Source organism: Brassica napus, chromosome C3 (assembly GCF_020379485.1).
Source record: "Brassica napus cultivar Da-Ae chromosome C3, Da-Ae, whole genome shotgun sequence".
NCBI lineage: Eukaryota > Viridiplantae > Streptophyta > Magnoliopsida > Brassicales > Brassicaceae > Brassica > Brassica napus.
In genome coordinates, this window is record NC_063446.1 from 41,326,226 (window position 1) to 41,345,501 (window position 19,276).

General features: G+C 36.1%; 1 protein-coding gene across 1 annotated transcript; it reads right to left on the reverse strand.

The window, feature by feature from the left end:
- Nucleotides 1-8,810: 8,810 nt before the first annotated feature.
- On the reverse strand, nt 8,811-11,066 carry BNACNNG45990D. Its single transcript, XM_013815353.3, has 8 exons — nt 10,871-11,066; nt 10,274-10,609; nt 10,096-10,167; nt 9,937-10,001; nt 9,671-9,824; nt 9,487-9,576; nt 9,318-9,407; nt 8,811-9,224 (listed from the first exon to the last, which is right to left on the reverse strand). Exons 2-8 carry the CDS (start codon nt 10,559-10,561, stop codon nt 9,075-9,077), a joined length of 909 nt encoding a protein of 302 aa, XP_013670807.1. The 5' UTR covers nt 10,562-10,609; nt 10,871-11,066; the 3' UTR covers nt 8,811-9,074.
- Between the last annotated feature and the right edge of the window lie 8,210 nt (nt 11,067-19,276).

The window sequence follows — 19,276 nt, forward strand, 5'->3', positions numbered from 1 at the left end:
TAGTCCAGCTCATTAGCGAAGTCGGAGGCATCGAGGTACGATGTCCCCTCAAAGTTTTCAGTTAGGTTCACTTCTTTAGCTTTGCCTTTCGTGGACTCTTGATATAACTTACAGAGATGTGAAGGGGTACGACAGGTACGAGACCAATGTCCTATACAGCCACATCTGTAACACACTGTCTCACGCTTCTGGGTGGTATCCTCTTGAGTTTCTTTACCCTTGGAAACTTGCCCGGGTCTAACCCACTTGTTAGATCCCCTCCATTTGGGATTGTAAGTTTTTCCACGTTTGTTGTTGAAACGGCGGCCATGACCTCGACTGGCCTGGTTTCTCCTTTCCGAATTTTCTACCGCCGTAGCATTCACTTCAGGGAATGCTTTGGCTCCCGTAGGTCGGGAATTGTGGTTTTTGATCAAGAGCTCATTGTTCTTTTCAGCTAACATAAGCGCAACCATCAATTCAGAAAATCACGTGTACCCGCATTTTCTGTAAATTTCGGGCAAGAAGTGAAGCTGTTTGTGGAAAGTGATATATGTTTTATTCACCATTTCTGCCTCAGAGACAGGATTACCACAATACTTCAGGAGTGCAACTATCCGCAGGACAGCGGAATTGTAATCCTCAACCTTCTGAAAATCTTAGAACCTCAGATTTTTCCACTCTTCTAGAGCGTGAGGAAGGTTGATTTGTCTCTGGTTATCGAACCTTTCTTTTAAAGTTTGCCACAGTTCAGCTGGGTCCTCGACGTTTGCATAGTCGTGCGTTAGATTTTCATCTAAATGCTTCTTTAGGAAGATTATCGCTTCGGCTAAATGCTCGGGTGGTGATTTGTTACCGATTACAATTGTTTCGGTTATCTTTTTCATCACCAGATATGGTTTCACGTTTGTGACCCATCCGGCGTAATTTTCGCCAGTTATTTTTAATGTCGGGAACTGGAGTTTCTCGATGTTTGCCATTTTGAATTTCTAAAAGCACATAAATAAAAATTATTAGAATATTATTTGAAATGAACCGTTTACATTAATCATGCAAGCAATTACAAGGAGAAGCGATGTAAAGAAAATTAAACCGATATTCATCTTAAATTCACTCGGAGTAAATTCTCCAACGAATAAACCATAAATAGAAACATGTTACGAAAAGCAGCCACCTTTGTTGAATATATAAAAAGATGTGGGATCCGCTGCACTATTTGCACAGTAAATCCTACTTTTTAACTTCTATATAAACGATCGATTTCGATCGTTTATAAAACACACCTCAACTTCTCTTCTTACTTCTAATAAGAAACTTTCTCTCTCTATCAGTGTTATCTTCTCCTACGGGTATAAGATTTTGCTTTATTTAAATTCATGCGATTCCATAAAATTCCATTTCTTTTTATAACACGTTATCAGCAAGATCGTTCTCAGTTTTGGTAAAATTTATTTGTATCATTTATACCCTGCTATAATGGTCGGTATACCGCCTCTACTATTATTTATATCATGTTAAAATGTCCGGAATACCGCCTATATTATTTATTAAAAATTTAATTAATTTATTGGTCGGCCGAGCCGCCTTATATTCTGTTTATTGTTAATTGGTCGGCCGAGCCGCCTTATATTCTGTTTATTGTTAATTGGTCGGCCGAGCCACCTTATATTCTGTTTATTGTTAATTGGTCGGCCGAGCCGCCGTATAATTTATTACTCTGCATTGACCGGCTGAGCCGTCGCATGATTTATTGCCATAATTTTTACTTTTATTAATTTTTATGAAATTTTATAGATTTGATTGACAGTTTAATACAATATTTTCAGACTAATGTTTGGTGCACTCGATTTATCACCAACGGTCACAAAGAAAATTTTTCAAAAATGTTCCCCTTCTCAAACGGTCATGAACAGTGATTTTCATCTATAAATACAATTCATTTTCACTTCATTTTCTCATCCAAAACATTTCATCTTCTCTCAAAAATTTCAAATCGCTCTCCTCCGATTTTTCCATTTCAAGAAAGATGATTCGCGCACTTTTGTTTTTATGTGCCATTTTTATTTGTGTTTCAATTTATGGTTTATTCGTTGGAGAATTTACTCTGAGCGAATTTAAGAATAATATCGGTTTAATTTTCTTTACATCGCTTATCCTTGTAATTGCTTGCATCATTAATGTAAACGGTTCATTTTAAATAATATTCTAATAATTTTTATTTATGTGCTTTTAGAAATTCAAAATGGCAAACATCGAGAAACTCCAGTTCCCGACATTAAAAATAACTGGCGAAAATTACGCCGGATGGGTCACAAACGTGAAACCATATCTGGTGATGAAAAAGATAACCGAAACAATTGTAATCGGTAACAAATCACCACCCGAGCATATAGCTGAAGCGATAATCTTCCTGAAGAAGCATTTAGATGAAAATCTAACGCACGACTATGCAAACGTCGAGGACCCAGCTGAACTGTGGCAAACTTTAAAAGAAAGGTTCGATAACCAGAGACAAATCAACCTTCCTCACGCTCTAGAAGAGTGGAAAAATCTGAGGTTCCATGATTTTCAGAAGGTTGAGGATTACAATTCCGCTGTCATGCGGATAGTTGCACTCCTGAAGTATTGTGGTAATCCTGTCTCTGAGGCAGAAATGATGAATAAAACATATATCACTTTCCACAAACAGCTTCACTTCTTGCCCGAAATTTACAGAAAATGCGGGTACACGAGATTTTCTGAATTGATGGTTTCGCTCATGTTAGCTGAAAAGAACAATGAGCTCTTGATCAAAAACCACAATTCCCGACCTACGGGAGCCAAATCATTCCCTGAAGTGAATGCTACGGCAATAGAAATTTCGGAAAGGAGAAACCAGGCCAATCGAGGTCATGGCCGCCGTTTCAACAACAAACGTGGAAAAACTTACAATCCCAAATGGAGGGGATCTAACAAGTGGGTTAGGCACGGGCAAGTTTCCAAGGGTAAAGAAACTCAAGAGGATACCACCCAGAAGCGTGAGACAGTGTGTTACAGATGTGGCTGTAAAGGACATTGGTCCCGTACCTGTCGTATTCCTTCACATCTCTGTAAGTTATATCAAGATTCCACGAAAGGCAAAGCTAAAGAAGTGAACCTCACTGAAAACTTTGAGGGGACATCGTACCTCGATGCCTCCGACTTCGCTAATGAGCTGGACTAGATTACTCCTGAAGAGAGCCGAAATGCTTATAATAAGACTATTGAATAGTTTTCAATATTGTCATGTATAATTATTTCATTTCCTGTTAAACAAATAATGATGTTTTTAACGTCACCTTAATGTGTAATTATTGTGTTTTTTCCTTATACGAATGAATTTTATGTTTCCTTTTATATTTATGACAATTTCAGAAATGGATCATAATGCGAATGGAGCAAAATCCAAGAAACGGATTCGTGAAATATGCATACCAGATAGTGGAACAACGCACACTATTCTGAGACAAAAGAGATATTTCTCTGATATAAAACCGACAAGAATTGTCGTCAATACAATATCAGGTCCTGCAGACGTGATTGAAGGAACTGGTAAAGCAAACTTTACTTTGCCGAATGGAACAAAATTTTCCATAAATAACGGTTTATATTCTCCAAGTTCTAAAAGGAATTTGTTGAGTTTTAGAGACATATATCTTCACGGATATGATACTCAGTCTGCAACTGAGGATGGAAAAAAATGCATGTATGTAACTTCTGAGAAATGTGGCAGAAAACACATATTAGAAAAGTTTCCAGAACTTCCTTCGGGACTACATCATACTTATATCGATGAGATCGAATCAAATCTTTTAGTAAAACGGAACCCAGAAGAGTTCACATTATGGCATGATCGCCTTGGCCATCCAGGCACTACAATGATGCGTAAAATCATAGAAAGTTCACATGGTCATTCACTGAAAATTCAGGAGATTTCTCAAGGGAATAAAATGACATGTGTTGCATGTTCTCTAGGAAAATTGATCGTAAGGCCATCGCCAACAAAAATCGATAAAGAATCACCAAAGTTCCTTGAAAGGATTCAAGGTGATATATGTGGACCTATACATCCACCTTGTGGACCATTCCACTATTTTATGGTATTATTTGACGCATCCAGTAGATGGTCACACGTTTGTCTATTATCATCTCGAAATGTGGCATTTTCGAGATTCCTAACTCAGATAATCAAATTGCGAGCATAGTTTCCTGATTATACTATTAAAAGAGTTAGACTAGACAACGCTGGTGAATTCACATCCCAAGCATTCAATGACTATTGTATGGTAATGGGAATTAAAATTGAACATTCGGTTGCTCATGTTCATACGCAAAATGGTTTGGCTGAATCTTTAATTAAGCGTCTGCAATTGATTGCAAGACCATTGATCATGAGATCAAAACTTCCAACCTCTGTATGGGGACATGCCATTTTGCATGCAGAAGCACTCATTCGGATCAGACCGAGTGCATACCATAAGTATTCTCCACTACAGTTAGCGTTTGGTCGAGAACCAAACATTTCCCACTTTAGAATCTTTGGTTGTGCGGTATATGTGCCAGTAGCACCACCACAACGTACAAAGATGGGACCACAAAGAAGATTGAGAATATATATCGGTTGTGATTCTCCATCAATTATACGATATCTAGAACCACAGACTGGTGACGTCTTTACGGCTCGTTTCGCCGATTGTCATTTTGATGAGAAAGTATTCCCAGTTCTAGGGGGAGAAAACAAAAATGTAGAAAATGATATCAAATGGAGTGTACCTTCATTACTATATCTTGATCTTCCTACTAAAGAGTCTGAACTAGAAGTTCGACGAATCATGCATTTACAGAGTATAGCTAATCAGCTACCTGATGCATTTGCGGATACAAAGACGGTAACTAAATCTCATATACCAGCCGTGAATACTCCTGCTTGTATCAAAATATCAAATGAGCAAGGAAAGGCGGACGATACACGAGACTCTAAAACACGCCTGCAGCGTGGCAGACCTGCTGGTTCTAAGAATAAAAATCCTAGAAAACAAAAGGATGTCAAGGTAAATGACACATCTAAAATAGCAGAAAGTATTTTGGGAGAAACAAATAATGAGGATACTGAGAAAGTTGAGCATCATGAGTCAGAAAGTAATCATGAAATTTCTATCAACTACATCCATAATAAAAGGATATGGAATAGAAATGAACAAAATGATCTTGATGATGCTTTCTCATATATTGTGTCAAGTGAAATAAATGAAGAAATCGATGATCCAGAACCAAAATCTGTCTGTGAATGTCAAAAGAGACATGATTGGGAAAAATGGAAAAATGCAATACAAGCTGAACTTGATTCGCTTAATAAACGAGAAGTATTTGGATCTATTGTGCTCACACCTGCAGATGTGAGACCAGTTGGGTACAAATGGGTTTTCGTTCGAACGAAATGAGAAAAATGAGGTTACGAGATACAAAGCTCGTCTAGTGGCTCAAGGTTTTTCTCAAAGACCTGGAATCGATTATGAAGAAACGTATTCTCCAGTTATGGATGCAATCACGTTTAGATTCCTGATTAGTCTAGCAGCTGATAAAAATCTAGAGATGCGTCTCATGGATGTTGTTACAGCTTATCTATATGGATCATTAGATACTGATATCTACATGAAAGTTCCTGATGGATTTAAAATGCCAGAAGCATTAAGTTCCAAACCTAAAGAGTTATGTGCAATAAAATTGTAAAGATCATTATATGGGTTAAAGCAATCTCGACGTATGTGGTATAATCGTCTCAGTGATCATCTAATAAAAGAAGGATACGTGAATGATCCTATATGCCCATGTGTTTTTATCAAGAAAACAATATCCGGATTTGTAATAATCGCGGTTTATGTTGATGATCTTAACATTATCGGAACTCAAAAGGAAATACAAAAGGCATCAGATTATCTCAAAGGAGAATTTGAGATGAAAGATCTTGGACAGACACAGTATTGTCTTGGCCTACAAATAGAACATTCACAAAATGGTATATTTGTGCATCAATCCACATACACTAAAAGAGTGTTGAAACGATTTAACATGGATAAATCAACTCCTCTTAGCACCCCGATGGTCGTTAGGTCACTTAATATTCAAAGTGATCCATTTCGACCACCTGAGGAGAAAAAAGAGATACTTGGTCCGGAAGTACCATATCTAAGTGCAATTGGAGCGCTGATGTACCTTGCAAATTGTACACGGCCTGATATATCATTTGCTGTGAATCTTTTGGCAAGATTCAGCTCATCTCCAACCCGAAGACATTGGAATGAGATCAAACATGTTTTTCGTTACCTCCAAGGGACCATTGATTTAGGCTTGTTTTATCCTAAAAGTTCAAAAGGTCAAATGGTTGGTTTTGCAGATGCAGGTTATTTGTCAGATCCACACAAAGCTCGATCCCAGACAGGATATGTTTTTACAATTGGAGGCACCGCCATATCTTGGCGTTCTCAGAAGCAGACACTTGTTGCTACTTCTTCAAATCACGCTGAGATCATTGCACTCCATGAAGCAAGTAGAGAATGTGTATGACTAAGATCAATAAGCCGACACATCTGTTCAAGCAGTGGAATTGACGAAAATATAGAGCCAACTATTCTATATGAAGATAATGCAGCATGTGTTGCTCAAACAAAGGACGGATATATCAAAAGCGATAGAACGAAGCATTTTCATCCAAAGTTCTTCTCATACACTCAAGAGCTCGTGAAGAAGAAAGAGATTGAAGTAAGATATGTCTAATCATGCGACAATGCAGCTGACCTCTTCACAAAATCACTTGCGACTTCGGTATTCAGAAAACACATCCATAATATTGGGATGCGCCATCAAAGGGATCTATGACTGTTCATTCGAGGGGGAGCTTACGTAGTTGTACTCTTTTTACCTTACTATGGTTTTTCCCATTGGGTTTTTCATGGAAAGGTTTTTAACGAGGCAACAAAGACGTTAAGCGAAAATGGATAGTGACACCGGTCCCCAAGGGGGAGTGTTACGAAAAGCAACCACCTTTGTTGAATATATAAAAAGATGTGGGGTCCGCTGCACTATTTGCACAGTAAATCCTACTTTTTAACTTCTATATAAACGATCGATTTTGATCGTTTATAAAACACACCTCAACTTCTCTTCTTACTTCTAATAAGAAACTTTCTCTCTCTATCAGTGTTATCTTCTCCTACGGGTATAAGATTTTGCTTTATTTAAATTCATGCTATTCCATAAAATTCCATTTCTTTTTATAACAAAACACAAATAAAAATGGCACATAAAAACAAAAGTGTGCGAATCATCTTTCTTGAAATGGAAAAATCGGAGGAGAGCGATTTGAAATTTTTGAGAGAAGAAGAAATGCTTTGGATGAGAAAATGAAGTGAAAATGAGTTGTATTTATAGATGAAAATCACTGTTCATGACCGTTTGAGAAAGGGAAAATTTTTGAAAATTTTTCTTTGTGACCGTTGGTGATAAATCGAGTGCACCAAAAATTAGTCTGAAAATATTGTATTAAACAGTCAATCAAATCTATAAAATTTCATAAAAATTAATAAAAGTAAAAATTATGGCAATAAATCATGCGACGGCTCAGCCGGTCAATGCAGAGTAATAAATTATACGGCGGCTCGGCCGACCAATTAACAATAAACAGAATATAAGGCGGCTCGGCCGACCAATAAATTAATTAAATTTTTAATAAATAATATAGGTTGTATTCCGGCCATTTTAACATGATATAAATAATAGTAGAGGCGGTATACCGACCATTATAGCAGGGTATAAATGATACAAATAAATTTTACCAAAACTGAGAACGATCGTGCTCATAACGTGTTATAAAAAGAAATGAAATTTTATGGAATCGCATGAATTTAAATAAAGCAAAATCTTATACCCGTAGGAGAAGATAACACTGATAGAGAGAGAAAGTTTCTTATTAGAAGTAAGAAGAGAAGTTGAGGTGTGTTTTATAAACGATCGAAATCGATCGTTTATATAGAAGTTAAAAAGTAGGATTTGCTGTGCAAATAGTACAGCGGACCCCACATCTTTTTATATATTCAACAAAGGTGGCTGCTTTTCGTAACATAATGATATTATTTACTAGAAATACTAGGAGCGTTTAGAGCATGATTAATAGGGAGTAGTTCTTAGAGTGAAATTCTTAACGGAATATAAAAAAACGTCTCTTAACTTTTAACTAAAAAAATTAAAAATAGGTTTTTAAATAAGATCCCGTAGAGTTTTTAGCGGAATATAAGAAACTGCTTCTTAAGTTTTAATTTAAAAAAAAAAACTAAAAACCGTTTTTTAAATATCTTATTTAAAAATCGATTCTTAGTTTTTTTAGTTAAAACTTAAGAGACGGTTTCTTATATTCCGTTAAGAATTCCACACCCCGAAAAGTAAGAACCTTCCCATTAATCATGCTCTCCCCATTAATCATGCCCTTATGCCAAAGCTTAAGGAATTAACTGGAAGCTTCATATAACATAGTACATGGACGAAACCGATGAACAAAGGCTTCATAGGCACTGATCAAAAACATCCGATGTTCACTAGAAGCAACAATGACTGGTGGTTAAAATGTAATTATGCCGCAACTTACCAATCAGTCATCACACACGAGAGATATTCTTATATGCAATTGTCTAGTGTGTGTAGATGATGGTTGGAGATGAACACAATTTACCAAATATAAGAGAGGCTTTTACAACTCCATATATACAAAGGAGACCTAAACATATACTAGCAATGGTCAATGCGATGCAAACAACACTGTATAAAGAGTACATATGTTGAAAATATTAAGATCGTCGGTAACTTTTGAAGTATATGTAAATACATAAGCATATAAACAAGCTTTATTTTCTCGTCTGTAAGAAACATAGACAGAGAAAGTTCCCGTATTTTTGTTTTAATCTCAGTTTCGTGTTTAGCTCATAAGAATACCCATAAACAACAAGCAGCTACTACAGACAGCGAAATAGAGAGAGACCAAAGTCGTGGATGATTTTGGTTTCTTTGACCGGTGCTCAGGGATATAATCATTGCGGTGAAGCCTCAGGTTGGTGTTGTGGATTCGATATCAGCTCAGGAGCTACAGCAAAGTGCAAGCCTCCTCTGCGTTGGACTCCACCGCCAGCCCCGCTGTGCAGCATAAACGCAACTTCTGCAGCGGCCAGAGCGGCTGCTTCCTGGTATTCACAAACACATAACATGAGTATACATATACATATACATACGGTTAGATTCATGTCTGTTTGTGTTTCTGAAAAGATCTAGTTTACCTGTCTCTGTCTTCGGCGTTGTAATATACTGATGGCCCAAGCCATGATGTAACATGGGAGGAGAAAAGCGGCAGCACGAAGCATGAAAAGCTGACAAGGAAGACAAAACAATTAGGTTTTATCACAAGAAACTAAAATGTGAGATCATGTAGTAAGAGATTTTGCTTACAAAGAAGAAAGCCGATGGATCATCTTCTTCATCGTCTGAGTTGTTGTTTGAAAGATTCATGGCGTGTCGTAGCAATAAAAGCGCCATTAACTGTCATTTTAAACTGTTAAATAACGTTTCCATTTTCAAGAAAAATATCATAATAATATTATATAATATAAAGCAGCTGTAACTCTGGACTTACGATGAGAGCAGCGGAGCGAAGAAAGGCAGCTCCGCTAGAGTTAGAATCAGCATACTCGTCGTAGTCCGGATCAAAGAAACGGCGTTCTGCAGCCGCCATTGCAAAAATGCGAGGGTCGTTGAAGTCTAAAGGAACACCATTGGCCCAGTCCTCACTGCATTACACACACACAAATAGTAATGTAACATGAGTAACGTGTCTTGAATAAAACAATGTTTTGATATATAGAAAATGATATAAAGAGACATAGATTCAGAAAACGTTACCCGATATCGATAACGGTATCATCAGCAGGAGGAGGTGGTGGAGCGGTGTAGCCAGGTTGATAAGACTGTTTCCATCAAAGGGGGGAGAAGAAACTAAGTAAGCAAATAGTAAACTTGCAATGAAAAGGATTTGTCCATATCAATGATTTGATGTATTACCTTGTGGCAGATTTCACAGATAGTGTCGCCCTTCTCATTACACCAGCGCTGAACACACTTCCGATGAGCATACTGCAACACACACATAAACGATATTAAACCAAAACAAAAACAGTTTTTTTTTTTTGGGTGGAATATATTAAAAAGAGATCAATAGAATTCAACAAAGATAATTCACCTTCAAGCTGCCACTACAAGAGCATGGAGACTCGAGGTTCTTAATAGAATCCTCATCTTGGCATATACGGCATTCAACTGATTGGATGAGCGGTTCCTCTTCTTCATCAGCGACATCATCACGTTCTTCTACTTGCACATTTTTATCATCAATAGATTTAGTAGTCGTAGAAGAAGAAAGCCTTGTGGTGCCGGAACTTTCTCCAGAAGATTCAATGGATCCTCTGTCCGAATCCAGGTCATCAGATGTTACGAGACGGTCGGTACATGAACTCAGATGATCAGACATCTCTCTCCCTCCCTCTTACCCCTCGATGCCACAAAAAATAACGTTGACCTGTAAGAAAAAAATCCCAACAAAAAAAAATTGTCATTTCTCCGTAGCCAAGAATCATAAATAATCAAGCGATAATTTCAGGGAAAATGTCATAAATCAAAACGATAAGGGTCTTAATTAGATGAGTCTCGATTGCTTACGATTCAATCACAATTCGGAGATGAAACCCTAAAAATCAAAATTCCCAATTCGCAGAAACGAACAACCGTAACCCTAAATACGAAGAAAAAGATGAACGATTATTGTTGTTATTATTACTACCTGATAGAGATACTTTGGAATCGTAGAACCAAGGGAAAAGAAGAAGAAGCTCTCTTTCGATTTCTTGAAGGCGCAGCTCTCTCAAACGAAACTCGGACAAAATGTGTTTTCTTTGTTTTGATGATGTTCGGTCTGAAGGATTCAGATATAAGTACCAAAAAAAAAATCTAAAAGCGCGTGTATACAGAAATGTATGTATACGTATATAATACTCAAACCGGACTATGGTGAGGTGAGTTGACGGTTTGACAAGTTGACGTCCGTTAAAAAGACATGTCGAGAAGACTTGAGAATCTTCCAAACCAAACGGTAACGGAGCTCTTTTATTTTGTACCAATCCTTCTTTTTTGCAAGTTTGGATACTATAAATTGGATAAAATTCATTATTTTTAGGAATTCAAGATTGAGGTGTTGATACGGCATTGCAAAATTAAGACGTTTGTTACGAAACTCCAAAAAAGGAGGAGCCGTAATGTTTGAAAATATAAAAAGATGTGGGGTCCGTTTCACTATTTGGACAGTGAATTTCTTTTCTATATAAACGATCGATTTCGATCGTTTAGAAAATCATCCTTCAACCTTCTCTTCTTTCTATAATAAACTCTTTCTATCAGTGTTAAAAATTCTACGGGTATAAAATTTGCCCTTATTCAAATTCTCGCGATACAATAAAATTCAAGTTCTTTTTATAACACGTTATCAGCACGATCACTCTGCGATTCGGTAAAATTTATTTGTATCATTTATACTCTGTTATAATGGTCGGTATACCGCCTATACTATTATTTATATCATGTTATAATGGTCGGAATACCGCCTATATCATTTACTAGTAATTTAATTTATTTATTGGTCGGCCGAGCCGCCTTATATTCTGTTTATTATTTATTGGTCGGCCGAGCCGTCTTATATTATGTTTATTATTTATTGGTCGGCCGAGCCGCCTTATATTCTGTTTATTATTAATTGGTCGGCCGAGCCACCGTATAATTTATTACTCTGCATTGATCGGCTGAGCCGTCGCATGATTTGTTGTCATAACATAAATATTTCATTGCCATAATTTTTTACTTTTATGAAATTTTATAGATTTGATTGACTGTTTAATACGATATTTTCAGACTGATTTTTGGTGCACTCGATTTAACCCCAACGGTCACAAAGAAAAAAATTTCAAAAAATTTCCCCTTTCTCCAACGGTCATGAACAGTAATTTTCATCTATAAATACAACTCATTTTCACTCCATTTCATCATCCAAAACATTTCATCTTCTCTCAAAAAAAAATTTCAAATCGCTATCCTCCGATTTTTCATTTCAAGAAAGATGATTCGCGCACTTTTGTTTTTATGTGCCATTTTTATTTGTGTTTCTATTTATGGTTTATTCGTTGGAGAATTTACTCCGAGTGAATTTAAGATGAATATCGGTTTAATTTTCTTTACATCGCTTCTCCTTGTAATTGCTTGCATGATTAATGTAAACGGTTCCTTTTAATATGAATAATATTCTAATAATTTTTATTTATGTGCTTTAGAAATACAAATGGCAAAAATTGAGAAACTTCAGTTTCCGGCATTGGAAGTAACTGGAACAAACTACACGGCATGGGTTACAAACATGGAGCTTCATCTAGATTCCGAGGAAATACTCGGAACAATAAAAGACGGCAATATATCAACCTCTCATGAAAAGGCTAAGGCCGTGATATTTCTGAGAAGGCATCTAGATGAAAATCTTACGCATGATTATGCGAGAACCAAAGATCCCTTAGATCTTTGGAAAGCTCTGAAGGAGAGGTTTGATAACCAAAGAAAAATTACTCTCCCCCATGCACTTGATGAGTGGAAAAATCTACGATTTCAAGATTTTGAAAAAGTGGAAACGTACAATTCCGCTATATTGAGAATAGCGGCGCAATTAGATTATTGCGGTAAGCCTGTCTCGGAAGCAGAAATGCTCGAGAAAACTTACCAAACGTTCCACAAAAATCATTATGTTCTACAAGAACAATATAGAAATTGTGGGTATACGAGGTTCTCTGAACTCGTTGTGGCGCTTATGATAGCGGAGAGAAATAATGAACTCCTCATTAAAAACCACAATGCCCGACCCACGGGAACCAAAGCATTTCCTGAGGTAAATGCAACGGATATAAAAAATCCGGAAAAAGGAAATTATTCCTATCGTGGGCGTGATCGTGGTCGTGGTCACAATCGTGGTTTTGGTCGTGGTCGTGGTCGTGGTTATCGATTTAACCGCAACCATGAAAGGAGTAACAACCCAAGAGGAAGGGGATCCAACACATGGAATCGATCTGATCGGGTAAAAGGGAAAGAAACCCAAGAAAACCCTACTCATAAAAATGAGAACGTCTGTTACAGATGTGGATCGAAGGGACACTGGTCTCAAGTATGTCGAACTCCTCGGCATCTATGCCAATTGTACCAAGAATCTATTAAAGACAAGGCAAAAGAAGTAAATCTCAATGAACAGCTTGTGGGTACAACATCGACATACCTCGAATCCTCTGACTTTATGGGAGATTTCGACGAGGCCACTCATCAAAATAATTGAAGTGCTTGTACTGATCAAGCTTAATAATGCCTAGTGATGCCATAAAATATTATGTATTTCACTTTCAAAATAATGTATTTTTAAAATATCTATTGTATAATTATTGTGTACTTGTTATTGATGCATAATATTTTTTACTTATGAAAGTTTATTTTCTTTATTAATATTAACTGTGTGTTACAGAAATGGATAAGAAAGCAAATGGAACAACAACTAAACAAATTGGTAGAGAAGTTTGCATACCAGATAGTGGCACAACGCACACTATACTGAAGGATAAGAGATATTTCTCTACTTTAAAGTCAGTAAAAATGACTATAAACACAATATCAGGTCCTACAGACCTGATCGAAGGAATTGGCAAGGCAAACTTTATGTTGCCTAATGGAACAAAGTTTTCCATAGATAATGCCTTATATTCTCCAAATTCTAAGAGAAATTTGTTGAGTTTCAAAGATATATACCGTCAAGGGTATAACACTCAGTCTGCAACTGAGAATGGAAAGAAGTATTTGTATATAACTTCTGAAAAATCAGGCAAAGGCCTTGTACTGGAAAAATTTCCAGAACTTCCTTCTGGATTGCATCACACTTATATTGATGCTATAGAATCACATCTTGTGATCAAAAGAAATCCAGAAGATGTTACATTATGGCATGATCGTCTTGGTCACCCAGGCACTACAATGATGCGAAAAATCATTGAAAGCTCACATGGTCATTCAATAAAAACCCAAGATATATACCAAAGTAATAAAATGACATGTGATGCGTGTGCTCTTGGGAAATTAATCATAAGACCATCACCAACCAAAATTGACAAAGAATCACCAAAGTTTTTGGAAAGAATCCAAGGTGATATTTGTGGACCAATACATCCACCGTGTGGACCATTCTACTACTTTATGGTATTAATCGATGCATCGAGTAGATGGTCACATGTTTGTTTGTTATCATCTCGAAATATGGCATTTGCGAGATTTCTAACTCAGATAATCAAATTAAGAGCACAGTTCTCAGATTATCCAATTAAAAGAGTTAGATTAGATAACGCTGGTGAATTCACATCCCAAGCTTTTAATGATTATTGTATGGTATCAGGGATTGAAGTAGAGCATTCTGTTGCTCATGTTCATACACAAAATGGTTTGGCAGAATCATTAATTAAACGGCTGCAACTAATTGCAAGGCCATTGATCATGAGATCAAAACTCCCAACATCTGTATGGGGACATGCTATTTTGCATGCAGAAGCACTAATTCGGATAAGACCAAGTGCATACCATAGATATTCCCCATTACAGTTAGCATTTGGAAAAGAACCAAATATCTCTCATCTAAAAATCTTTGGTTGTGCGGTTTATATTCCAATAGCACCACCGCAACGTACAAAGATGGGACCGCAAAGACGGTTGGGAATATATATTGGCTATGATTCTCCATCAATAATAAGATACCTAGAACCACAAACTGGTGATGTGTTTACGGCACGATTTGCCGATTGTCATTTCAATGAGAAAGAATTCCCAACTCTAGGGGGAGACAATAAACAAGTAGGAAAAGAGATCAAATGGAGTGTACCATCGTTATTACACCTTGATCCTCCTACGAAACAGTCAGAACTAGAAGTTCGACGTATCATGCATTTACAAAATATAGCAAATCAGCTACCTGATGCATTTGCTGATACCAAAATGGTAACTAAATCACATATACCCGCTGCAAATACTCCTGCTCGTATTGAAATACCACAAAATGGTGGAACGGCAGTTGATACACGTGAATCAGGAACACGTTTAAAGCGCGGTAGACCTATTGGTTCAAAGGATAAACTTCCTAGAAAACGTAAGGAATGTGAAAAGCATGATACTCCCAAAATAACAGAAAATATTTTGGACGAAGAAAATTGTGAATCTAACGACAATATAAAGCATCTTGAATCTGAAGGAAATCATGAGATTTCTATCAATTACATCCATAATGGAAAGATATGGAAACGAAATGAGATGGATGATATTGATGACGTTTTCTCATACCTTTTAGCAAAGGAAATAAATGAAGAAAACGAAGATCCAGAACCAAAGTCTGTATATGAATGTCAAAAGAGACATGACTGGATAAAATGGAAAGATGCAATTCAAGTCGAACTAGATTCGCTTAACAAACGAAATGTATTCGGACCTATTGTGCTCACACCCAAAGATGTAAAACCTGTTGGGTACAAATGGGTGTTTGTCCGAAAAAGAAATGAGAAAAACGAGATTACAAGATACAAAGCTCGTCTCGTAGCCCAAGGTTTCTCTCAAAGGCCAGGAATTGATTATGAGGAAACTTATTCTCCTGTCATGGACGCAATCACATTTAGATTCCTGATGAGCCTAGCGGCCAATGAAAATTTAGAAATGCGTCTCATGGATGTCGTTACGGCATATTTATATGGATCATTAGATACTGATATCTATATGAGAATCCCAGATGGATTTAAAATGCCAGAAACGTTAAGTTCCAAACCTAAAGAGTTATGTGCAATAAAATTGCAAAGATCATTATATGGGTTAAAACAATCTGGACGAATGTGGTATAATCGTCTCAGCGAACACTTAACAAAAGAAGGATACACGAATGATCCTATATGCCCTTGTGTTTTCATAAAGAAAACAACATCCGGATTTGTGATAATCGCGGTGTACGTTGATGATCTTAATATTATTGGAACTCAAAACGAAATCCAAAAGGCATCAAACTATCTGAAAGGAGAATTTGAGATGAAAGATCTCGGGTAGACAAAATATTGTCTAGGATTACAAATTGAGCATTCTCGAAAGGGTATATTTGTACACCAGTCTACATATACCAAACGAGTATTGAAACGCTTTAACATGGATAAAGCAACTCCTCTTAGCACCCCGATGGTCGTTAGATCACTTAATGTTGAAATGATCCGTTTCGACCATCTGAGGAAAATGAAGAAATACTTGGTCCTGAAACTCCATACTTAAGTGCAATTGGAGCTCTTATGTATCATGCAAATTGTACTCGACCTGACATATCTTTTGCCGTTAATCTTTTAGCGAGATTCAGTTCGTCTCCTACGCGAAGACATTGGAATGGAATTAAACATGTTTTCGTTACCTCAAGGACCATTGATTTAGGCTTGTTTTATCCTAAAAGTTCAAAAGGTCAAATGGTTGGTTTTGCAGATGCAGGTTATTTTCAGATCCACACAAAGCCCGATCCCAGACAGGATATGTTTTTACAATCGGAGGCACTGCCATATCTTGGCGTTCTCAGAAACAAACGCTCGTGGCTACTTCTTCAAATCACGCTGAGATCATTGCACTCCATGAAGCAAGTAGAGAATGTGTATGGCTAAGATCAATAAGCCGACACATCTGTTCAAGCAGTGGGATTGACGAAAATACGGAGCCAACTATTCTATATGAAGATAACGCGGCATGTGTTGCTCAAACGAAGGAAGGATATATCAAAAGTGATAGAACCAAACATATACCTCCGAAGTTCTTCTCATACACTCAAGAGCTCGAGAAGAATAAAGAGATTGAAGTAAGATATGTTCGATCATGCGACAATGCAGCCGACCTCTTCACAAAATCACTCCCTACCTCGGTATTCAGGAAACACATCCATAACATTGGGATGCGCCATCAGAAGGATCTATGACTGTTCATTCGAGGGGGAGCTTACGTAGTTGTACTCTTTTTACCTTACTATGGTTTTTCCCATTGGGTTTTCCTGGAAAGGTTTTTAACGAGGCAACAAAGACGTTAAGCGAGAGCGGATAGTGACACCGGCCCCCAAGGGGGAGTGTTACGAAAGTCAAAAAAAGGAGGAGCCGTAATGTTTGAAAATATAAAAAGATGTGGGGTCCGCTGCATTATTTGCACAGTGAATTTCTTCTCTATATAAACGATCGATTTCGATCGTTTAGAAAATCATCCCTCAACCTTCTCTTCTTTCTATAATAAACTATTTCTATCAGTGTTAAAAAATTCTACGGGTATAAATTTTGATCTTATTCAAATTTCCGCGATACAATAAAATTTAAGTTCTTTTTATAACAACGTTACATTAATTTATAGAGATCTAGTTTGACTTTGACATGTTCCTCTTCGGCAAAACTGAGATTGAACAAGAATAACATAAGGACGTCCAAAGTCTTGGAGAGGTGTCCGACGGGATGAACACTCTTTTAAACGTTCTATTCAAAACAGGTTTAAATATTCCCAAATTATTCTTCTAACTTTTTAAAATAGGTAATACTCTGGATTGGAATGATATTTGTATTTAAGAATCTTATAATAAAAATTTTGTATTCAATATTAATTTGTGCATGACCTTTATTTTTAACAATTGTTAATGACCTTTAAATAATTCTCTGTAGCATAATTAGAATCCCACGTCCCACAGAGATCATGTCTTTATACCTTTTGCTTTTCATATGTATGTTTTTATATAATAGATACACAGGAACATGATTAATCCCGGTCTCTTAGCCGGAGTTTTTAACTCATGATTTGACACTTTTTTTTTTGTTTTTACACTTTTTTGGCTAAGAGACGGCTCTTATATCTCTTATTTAAGAGACAGTTCTTAACTTTTTTTAGTTAAAATCTAAGAAAAACTAAGAACTCCAGTTAAGAGACTGGAGTTAATCATGGTTTAAGGTAAGACCAGACCCGGTCCTAAGCATGCGCTGGAGGCACATTTGCACAGGACCCGTTGCAATTTTTGGGGTTTTTAACTTAGATTAGGGTCCAATTTTTAAGAAGTTATTTTTGTATGAGGAAATGAGATATTTTGCAATGCCGAAGAGAAAACAATATTTTAAAAGAGAAAATAAAATATACATTTTAATACTAATATAATCAGGATAAACAAAATTATTGTATAATTATGATTTATTTTAAAATTTTAGTATTATTAATATTGTGATAGCAATGCAGAATTTTAAATATTTCTTAGTATTAATTGTATAAATTATAATATATTAAAATTTAATTATATTAATATCACTTATTTTTAGTTTGTAAAATAGAAATATTCCATTCCGGAGTTACACTATTCATTCTATGTGTTACCTTTTTATTTTGTTTTGAACCGTTTATTTTAGACGAACCGCAGTTGTTATGCAGTATGCGTTTCTTATATAAAATTCGCAGTTAAACCGTACCGCAATATCCATTCTGTTTGTCCCGCACCGCTTTATCCGCTCTTACCATTCGGAGCCACAATGTATATTGTTTTTGTTACAAACAACTAGTTGTAGTATAGTCTTTTAATATAATACAAAACATTTTTATCATAAATACATAATCAATTGCTTTTGATTTTTTTTAAGATAACATAAGTTTTTGCAAGATACACTAAAAAGACTATTCTTTAATCTGCTTAAGAGGTGTGGTGTTAGATTAAACTTATTGTTTTGTCAACTTATTTATCTATTTTTATCATTTATATATTTTCTCTGTTCCAAAGTTATATATATTTTAGATTTTCACACAAATTAAAAAAAAAATGTGCTAATAAATGTATTACTTTTTGTGATTATCTATTTTCCATAATTTATGGTCAATCAAAATTTATGGTCAATCAAAATTCAGTAAACATAATTAATGTCTTGAAATTTTACTATTTACTATTATTATATACATTGAGATGTAAAATATATATCTTTTAGAAATATTTTTTTTCTTTCTAAAACATGGATTTTATTGAAATAGAGGTAGTGTAACTTTATATCAATGTATTTCACATTCAGATAAAATCTTACATAATAAAAACATGTTTCCTCTCTCCTGGCTCATATGC

What these genes read in the sequence shown, in the direction of transcription:
- BNACNNG45990D (XM_013815353.3), bottom strand. Translation starts at nt 10,561, where the DNA reads ATGTCTGATCATCTGAGTTCATGTACCGACCGTCTCGTAACATCTGAT. An exon ending in CTTGTAGTGGCAGCTTGAAG is followed by an intron (nt 10,168 to 10,273) that starts GTGAATTATCTT and finishes TGTGTGTTGCAG; the next exon opens with TATGCTCATCGGAAGTGTGT. An exon ending in TTCGCTCCGCTGCTCTCATC is followed by an intron (nt 9,577 to 9,670) that starts GTAAGTCCAGAG and finishes TTAAAATGACAG; the next exon opens with TTAATGGCGCTTTTATTGCT.